At 59.6% G+C, this 9,096-nt stretch overlaps 1 protein-coding gene across 1 annotated transcript in view; it reads left to right on the forward strand.

Annotated features, from left to right (window-relative positions):
• Positions 1–3,052: 3,052 nt before the first annotated feature.
• Positions 3,053–9,096, forward strand: part of FZR1 (fizzy/cell division cycle 20 related 1 (Drosophila)) — a 12,105-nt gene continuing 6,061 nt past the window's right edge. The window contains exons 1-3 of the mRNA XM_010828442.1: positions 3,053–7,719; positions 8,791–8,916; positions 9,018–9,093. Of these exons, the coding sequence (XP_010826744.1) occupies positions 7,651–7,719; positions 8,791–8,916; positions 9,018–9,093 (271 nt within the window). The 5' untranslated portion in view covers positions 3,053–7,650. The remainder of the gene's footprint in view (positions 7,720–8,790; positions 8,917–9,017; positions 9,094–9,096) is intronic.

The following is a 9,096-nucleotide window of genomic DNA, read 5'->3' on the forward strand; positions in this document are numbered from 1 at the left end:
GCCCCCCCCCCTCCCTTGTATCCCCCAGCCTCACCTGGGACTCCTCCTCTCCACCCCCCCATCTTGTTAGGACCACCTGCTTTCTCAACTGAGCAAGCAGATCCCAGCCCCCCACAAGCCCACTAAACCACCTCTCTTCAAGCCCGTGCCCCATCCTTCCCCACCCCTGCCACCAGCCGCCCCAAGGCACAGCCCAGGAGATTGTGACAGCCTCGTAACCTTTCCCTCTTCCTGCTCCCAGTGTGCTCCCCCCAGACCATGCCTTCAAACCCCCAGCTCTTCCCCAGATCAGAACTAGCCTGGGAGTCATAGGGTTGTGACCCTCAGTGAGAGTGTCATCTCTATCAGGCCTGAAGCTGCTGTGGGAGGCAGGGTCAGGCTGCCATGGTGACGGGGAGGCCGCTTGAGGAGGTGGGGGGAACAAATGGGGGGTAGGCGTGAGTGTTTGTCTGCACTCATAGAAGGGCTGAGCACTGAGAGGTCAGTGCTAGTCTTCAGAATCGGAGGAGGCAACTTTTCCCCCTTAAAGAGTCCCCTAAACCAGAGGGTCCCCATCAAAATGGGGGGTGCAACATCAGTGGGTGGGGCCAGAGATGCTGCTCAAATCCACAGTGCCCAGAAGGGTCCCCACAGGGAACAACCTAACTGCGTATCAGTATGTGTGGAGGGGGCTGCCCTCAACATGCTAGGCTTTTCCTTCTGCCACTCCCACTCTGGACCCATGGGTGGGAACCACAGTGAGGAGATGGAGGAAGTACCTCTGACACTCACGGCTGCTTGTGAGGGGTGAGGTCCCTGTGCCCAGGTGTGCAGGCCGAGGCAGAGATCTGTGAAGGCTCTGGGGTCCTGGTGGGACACGATCGGGAGTTGTGATCATATAGATAGATGGTCCTGAGTCACTGCTGTGGCGCTCAAGTCCTTCTTCTTTCCGTAGGCTGGCATCCTTTGAGCTGCTGCAGACCTAGATGCCCTTAAGGCCTGAAAGCTTCACCCAGTCTGACGGGAGGGGGTGCCCTGTGAGCTAAGAGGTGAGGGTGAGGGTTAGAGTGGCAGTTTCACCTGGAAGTGAGACTCTCTTGGGGGTATGGTCACGGGCAGGAGAGCTGTGTTGACAAGGCTCTCCATGCCTCCAGGCTGTGAGTCCTGCCTACTTGGCAGCTCCTACACCTGCCCACACATGGGGCTGTAAGCCTCTGCTAAATGAGTGAGTGAATGAACGAATGACAAGAAGAGGCTCCCCAGGTGCACTTCCGGGCCTCCCCACCCAGTGATGCTCCTTAGTCACTTGGAAGACACTCTGTCCCCTACTGGCGCAGCCCTTTCTGACTCTGGCCATCCTCAGGCCTGTCCTTCCTTGTCCTTAGATATGAGGGGCTGCTAGCTGGTTGGGTCCCCTCTGCAGGTGCTGCTGCTAAGTTGCGTCAGTCATGTCCGACTCTGTGCGACCCCATAGACGGCAGCCCACCAGGCCCCCCTGTCCCTGGGATTCTCCAGGCAAGAACACTGGAGTGGGTTGCCATTTCCTCCTTCAATGCATGAAAGTGAAAAGTGAAAGTGAAGTCGCTCAGTCGTGTCCGACTCTTCGCGACCCCATGAACTGCAGCCTTCCAGGCTCCTCCGTCCATGGGATTTCCCAGGCAAGAGTACTGGAGTGGGTGCCATCGCCTTCTCTGTCTGCAGGTGCAGCCACTCCCTGCTCAGGTCCCTGTCTGTGCCTCCACTGTGGCAAAGCCCAGAGCCCAGGTCCTAGTCAGGAGTCGTCTGTACAGCCGCGGCCAGCCCTGTAGCCTGCGGGAATCCCACTCCTCTCATGTTCTCAGGACGATCCTCCCTTATACAAGGGGAGACCAGTCCTTGTCACCTCTAGGAACAGTAGGGGAGAAGATGGGGCCCTGCCCTGTGCTCCCCACATGCCGCACAGCCTATATTGCTGGGCAGTGGATGGGCAGGAAGCAGGTGCGGCTGGGACCTGTTGTGCACCCCTCAGTGAGCCCGGGAGACCAGCTCCGCTCCCTAGCGTCCCCTTTGGGTTAGACTTCTACCAGCTGCTCCATGGAAGTTGCACCCGGTTTCACCCCTGCACTTGTGGTGTTACTCCATTTTCCCCACTTTTGAGATGAAGAGACAGGTTCTGAGAGGAGAAGTTGCTTGCCCGAGCCAGTTAGCCAGTAAGGGTCGAAGCCCAGACTCACAGCCAGCTCTGTCCCCCTCCACAGCCCGCCCTGGGCCTGGTGATGATCGCAAGAAGGGGATCTGCCAGGGCTGGCCGGCCTGCACCCACGTGGAAAAGGCAAAAGCAGAGACTCTGCTGGGAGCAGAAGATTGGAAGACCCCCCATTTCTGGTTGGGTCTCTCTGTGGGACTTCTCCCCACCCCTCAGAGTCTGGCTGGAATAAGACGACCAGTTACCCTGCCTTCTCAGGGGCTGATGGTCAGGAAGCCATGGACTGGCACCAGAGCTACCACAGTCTTTAGGTTCTTCACCTGCACGCCTCATGGGCCGGGAGGGTGCCTCCTGGAGGGTTAGGGACCCCCTCAGAGGCTGTGCCCCATGATGATGGTTCTCAGGGAGCCCCAGTATTGGTCACCGTGACCCCTAATTGGATAGCTCCCACTGGAGCCGACTGGTGCTGCTGCACCCTAGCTGTAATGACCAATCCCGAGAGGGCCTGGGAGCTTTAGACGATTGGCCTGCTGGTGCCAGGGTGCTCACCAGCCTTCTGAGCCCCACGGTTCCTCCTTTGTGGAACAGAGATAGAATTGAGTCTGGGGACTGCATTGAGTCATGCACCTGGACTGTCTGGTGCTTCGCTGGCTGCTGGAGGGGCACAGGTGGGCTTCGTGTCCCTGCCATCAGCTGTGTCCTGACAGCCTCCCCACAGGGCTGGGAGCAGTCCCATCCCCCGGGATGCAGTCCCCATGGGCTCTTCTGGCTTGTGTCCTCAGAGAGCCTCTGGGGAGCCTGTGTGACTTCCCTCCCAGAGGCCAGATTTACCCTCTCTAGGGTGATGCTGCGCCCCCCCCCCCCCCCCACCTCAGGGGACACTGGATTGTGTCTGGGGACATCAGTGATCCACTCAACTGGGGGGATCCTCCTAGCATCAGACAGGTGGGGGCCTGGGGGGCTGCTCTACACCCACAGTGCCCTGGATGGCTGGGATGTCAGCAGTGCCTTGGGAATGGGGGAGGCCAGCAGCTGCCTGGAGTCCTGAGTCATAAGCCACATCACGGGGTGTCTCCTTGGCCTCAGAGCCCCACAGCAGGAAAACAGCGGGAGCGGTTCTCAAGATAAGCAAGGCCCCAAAGGACCTGCAGTTGGTCTGAGCACTGCTGGAAGCAGGGGACGGCCCTGTGGGCCTGGCACAAACTTGCCAGGGGTATGCCCAGGATGCTGCTCTCACCTGAGGAGGCCTCGCCAGCGACAGTGGGAGGGGCTCACTATCCTGGGTCCTGCCCCACAGGCCACTGTCTGACCTCATTTCCTCTGTGGGCTCAGGGAGGGGTGGTTTCTGCTCACTCACCCTTGGGGCTGCAGTGACTGGAGGTGAGCACCTGCCCTTGTGTTCTTCCTCAGGTGGGACCCCAGCTGTCAGGAGGGCTCTTGGGGCTTGGACACTGGGTTATCTTCTGGCCCCTGGGTCCCTGCCAACCCAGGGCCAGCCCATGCTCTGTCATTTCACTGGCCTGGCCCTGTAGGGCTCCCCCCGGCACTGCATCGGATCATCCTCTCTGGGGGGCCGTGACAGGCACTGGGGTGTGGAGTGGCATCTCCGGCACCCACAGTCATGACAAGCACAGATGTCCCCAGACTCGGCCCGGTGTCCCCAGGGCAGAACCACCCTGATGAGGACCACTAGGTTGTACTGAGTGCCTGGTAACTGGAAATCCTGCAGGCTGGAGGGCTGGGCGAGGTCAGGAGTTGGTGAGAAACTGCAGGGGAAGCCTCCTCCAGTGGGGCAGCGGCTGGAAACCCAGGAGTTAGGAGACAAGCAAAGGGGGCAGAGTGTTCCTGTGCACAGCTGGCCATGCCCCTACCATGGAGACTCCTCCGGTCTCATGCCGGGTGTGCGTGACCCCTGCTGTGTCTGGCTGCTTATTCTGTGAATGGCTGGCAAGTTCCCGAGACACAGAATCCAAGAAGCACAGTGACAAGGCAGGAGACCAGGGCTTCCTTCCTCACTAGACCCTGTCCTCTAGTTCCTCTTCCCAGAGCCGACCGACTAACCCTTCTGAAAACAGCTTGTTCTGCACAGCGTGTTGTGCGTGCAGTGGGTCCCCAAGACCCCCACCCCTTTACTGCAGTGCCTCTGGCAGCAGGGGAAAAAGGCCAGGCCCCCCAGGTAGACATCTGAGCTCTGTCCCCTGCTTTCCTGAGCGGCCTGCGTACAGCAGCTTCCCTGTACACATGGGTTTGCACGTGTGCCAGAGTTTCTAAGGGGAAATTCTTAGAAGTCAAAAAGGATGTGCGTTTTTAGATTTTGAAAGCTGTTGCCAGATTTCGGCTCCTGCCAACAGCAGGTGGGAGTGTCTCCTCCGCGGCAAGGGTGTGTCCTCTGATTCTGGAGCTGTGCAGTATGAGGCGGGAGTCAGCATCTCCTGTCTGCCTCTGACCCTCCCCCTCCCTCTTATAAAGACCCTGTGATGACACTGGGCCTCCCGGGGAATCCTGGGTCGTCCCCATCTCAGGGGCCTTGACCCTGTCCGCAGAGCCCGTTTTGCCATATAAGGAACGCAGCCACGGTCAGGGACTAGGGACCGCTCTGATCCTCAGCAGCCACACCTGTCAGCAGTGAGTCGCCTGCCCGCCACACGGCCTTCTGCAGACTCTCCTGTTAGGACATAGCCCACAGATGGCGAAGGGCGCTTCACGTGGGCGTGCTGATTTAGTGACACCCGGTGCCTGGACACTCAGTGTCTTAGCAGCAGCTCCTTTGTGCATCCTAGAAAACCAGTCTCCACGTACTCTGCAATGACCTCAGTGCTTTGGGTGCTTAACTTCAGGTGTGTGGCCTGCATCTGCACTGCTCTCTGGGCCCTGCCATCTGACCACACAAGGAGCCGCTAGGGGCGTTGACATTGTGGCTTTGGTCTGTGAATAGAGAGACCGTGGTTTCCATCAGCCCTGTGGGCAACTCCCTCGCCATCCCTGAGCTGAGGCCCCAGAGGAGGCACCCCTGAGCACGTGGGCTCCAGGGAGCTTTCTGCCCGCCATACGGCAGCTGAGGCCCTGTTTAGGTCTGCGGAGTACCTTCAGTATGTTGGGCTGGGAAGTTAGCCCTCTGAGCCTGGTTTCTGTGTCTGCCAAGCAGGGACAGCCACTAACCTAACTTGGACGCTGGAACAGAGCTTAGTGTCTCCTCTCAGTGTCCTGCCTGCTCATAGCCTGTTCACAGGCCCCCTGGGGGAGGAGGAGTAGAAGGCCAGAGAAGGAGATGACTGGCAGGCATTTCAGAGGCTTTGTCTTGCGGCCACAGTGGACAAAACGTGTCCAGGGACCTCTGCCAGACAGGATGCCAGTGGCCACGAAGGGGTGGCTTCTTTCACAGATTCACCTGAAATGGGAGTGGGAGTTGGCGGTGTTGCCTGCCCATTTCTCTCAGCGGGAAGTCCATGAGAGGGATGTGGGCCAGCACGGGCTCAGAAGAGCACCAGGCCAAGTGAGGAGGTGCCGTGGGCCTGGGGTTGGGGAGGGAGGGCAGGTGGACCTCCAGACAGGATCCCTGTGTGCCCCACCTGACCCCTGACCCCTTGCCCAGCCTTGCCGTCCTCATCTTTGCAAGAGGGTGCAGGCAGAAAATTCACAGGTGACTGGTGGCTGTGTTACGGCCCCTCAGGGTCGAACCCCACTGGCTCTGCTTTGGCCAAGTATCTGCCTTTGGGCCAAAGCCACACTGAGGACACCCTGTGCGTGGCACAGTCCCAGTGAGGGACGGGGACCAGACAGGCTCATGCCAGTGCCTCTGCCTCAGCCCAGGGTTAGGCCCAGGAACTCGGGGAGTCTGTGTCTGAGGTGTGGAAGTAGGACGTAGGCAGGGCCACCTGAGCATCTTGTAGTCTTGTGGTCACGTATAAGGGCAGACGTTCTTTGATTTCCTTTCTGTCTGCATGGATTTGACGACTCTGGGACCTCCTAAGAGTGGAATGACACAGAGTGTGACCTTTTCTGTCTGGCTTCTCTCACTGAGCATCGTGTCCTCAGGGCCCACCTGGGGTGGCAGATGTCAGAACCTCCTTCCTTTTTTAAGGCTGAGTGACTCCACTGTGTGGAGGGACCACATTCGTTCATCTGTTCACTGTTGACGACTCTTGGGTTTCTCTTCTTGGTTTTTGTGACTAGTGTATGTAAAGGCACTTGAATACTGGCTTCTTTGTGGGTCTGTTTCCTTTCTCCAGGGTGTATATCTGCGTTTATCTCAAAGTGCACTTGCTGGGTCATGTGACTGTGTATATTTGATTTTTTGAAGAGTTAACGGGAGAGGGGCTGGGGGGTCAAGTGTTTAACAGGGACAGAATGGGGAATGAGTGTTTCATGGGCCTAGAGCTTCAGTTCGGGAGATGGGACAGTTCTGGAGATGACGGGAGGATGATTGCACAACAGTGGGAGTGTGCTTAGTGCCATTAAGCTGTGCACTTAGAAGCGGTAACGATGGTGAATTTTATGTCATGGGTACTTTACCATATATATATTTTTAAGGCAGGAGTGGACTTCACCAGGGCACTACATCTAGCAGTTTGTATTAGTAAACTTAATTTCTGGCCAGGCTTTGCTTTCTCAGTTCGTATTTGGTCTGTCACCGCTGTGTGCTGGCCTGGAGGCTCAGGGGCTGGAGCTGGCTGGCCCCACCTGCACATGGCCCTCCAGCTGGAGGAGTAGACTGATGGTGGTGGGAGAGGCGGCGGGCGCTGGGGGCACAACGCTTGGCCCCCTCCCCAGCCTCATGCTGCCCTCCATCAGGGCAGGTGACAGGCTTGCGTGTGGTCATGGGCACCCCGGACCCAGGTCTGCTGTCCCCCTGGGAAGGGTGCGCTGCTCTCTGAGGCGTCCTGTCCTAGAAGGTGCACAGCCCTCCTGCCTCAGGCCTCTCTCTTCAGCCTCCCCTCATGCCGCACTCTGACTCCGGTCTTCAGAGAGGCCTCCTGACTGGGGGACCTGGGGGGGAACCTGTCTGTCCACTGGTGGCGACATCCCTCCACCAGGCAGGCCTCGTGCCCAGTCAGCTCCGTGGGAAGGGCCAGGCAGCTGATGGACCCCCTCCCGACTCCTGCCCCCTGTTCTGTGCTTTGGGATCAAAGCTGCTCTGCTTAGAGAAAGAGGGATCAGCACCACCCCTCCTCTCTCCAGGGGCCGTAGGAGCGAGGGTGTGGTCCAGAGGTGGCAAGGCCCGGGCCTGTGTGGGAAGAGGAGGGGCCTGGGGGCAGGTTCCCCACAGGACAACCAGAGAGGAGCCTGTCTGCCCCGTCACGACCCTCTGGGCTCCTGGGGGAAGGGCCCACCCACATAGCAGGGGGACTTGGCTGTCGCCCAGGGTACCCCGTGGTCACCAGCGACCAGGGACCGCTGTCTGCTGGCGCTGACCTCTCCTCCTCTCCCCACCAGGCCATCCAGGGCCGCTGAGCACGGCTGGCGGGGCCGTGCCTGCCCGCCTCACCATGGACCAGGACTATGAGCGGCGCCTTCTGCGGCAGATCGTCATCCAGAACGAAAACACGATGCCGTGCGTGAGTGCTGGGGCTGGTGCGCCAGCGCCACCCTGCCCAGTGGAGCTGGTGGGGTGGGGCCGGTGGGGGCTGTGCTCAGCCGCGGGGCTTTGTCCCTTGAGAACAGAGGTGCCCAACAGGTGACACACACGTCCTCCCCATGGTCACACCCAGGTGTGAACCCCCTAGTACCTCCCCACACTTCCTCTGCTGCTGGGACCACAGACCCCTCATTCTCTGGGGGACTGGGACAGAGCAATGGGGGGAGCTGTTTTTCTCTTTCCCAAGCTCCTACCCCCTCCACCATGTTGTAGGCTCCCAACACGTGGCAGGCTGTGCCCACTGCTTCTCAGCACTCTTGGCTCTGCACAGGCTCTCCAGAGTGGGCTCCTTCCTGCCTCTTCCAGTGTCTGGGGTTGTTGGCACTCCTGGGCGCACAGACCTGCCCACCCCACCTCTGCCTTGTCTCTGCGTCCCCTTCCTCTGTGTGCTGATGTCTCTGTCTCCTCTGAGGACACAGGCCTTAGGTTTGGGGCTGTTCTGCTCCAATGTGAGCTCATCTTAACTTGAGAACACCTGCAGAGACCCTATTTCCAGTTAAGGTCGCACCCCAGGTCCCAGGGGCAGGACCTCAGCATATCTCTCTGGGGAGCACAGTTGAACCTCCCTTATAGGAGGAAGGGCGTTCCTGGGACATTCCCACTGCCTCACACCGGGGCCCGGGAAGAGACAGTGTGGGGATGTGGGTGACGGGACACAGGCTGTGGGTGGCGGGACACAGGCTGGACGCTCTGTGTTCTCTGCCGCCCACTCTCCTGTCCGTGTGTGACCCTGGGAGATGGATTGCAGCTCGTGGCGGTGCCTGCACTTGGGCTCTCGCTCTCTGGCCACTTCCTGCCCAGGGAGCGGGACACACGAACTGAGCCTCAGACGTGGTGCCACTCAGAGGCGCCAGCACATGGGTTACTCCCAAGATCAAACCCTTAGCCAGAGGCCACGGACAAGGAGACATAGCGGGTGGGGCCTTGGTCAGGGAGGAGACACTGGCCTTGGGGGCTCTGAGGCACCCAGCCCACCCTGCCGTCCTTCCAGGTGGCGGAGATGCGGCGAACCCTGACCCCTGCCAACTCCCCCGTGTCCTCCCCCAGCAAGCATGGAGACCGCTTCATCCCCTCACGAGCTGGTGCCAACTGGAGTGTGAATTTCCACAGGATCAACGTGAGGGGCTGTCGAGGGTGGAGGGCGAGACCCTGACTGTGCAGCCTGGGGGCAGGGGCCCATCCTTCCCACTCACTCTTCCTTCCCCTCTCCACCTACAGGAAAACGAGAAGTCCCCCAGCCAGAACCGGAAAGCCAAGGACGCCACCTCGGACAACGGCAAAGGTCAGCACTCAGGTC

Source organism: Bison bison, unplaced genomic scaffold (genome assembly GCF_000754665.1).
Source record: "Bison bison bison isolate TAMUID 2011002044 unplaced genomic scaffold, Bison_UMD1.0 scf7180017864492, whole genome shotgun sequence".
NCBI lineage: Eukaryota > Metazoa > Chordata > Mammalia > Artiodactyla > Bovidae > Bison > Bison bison.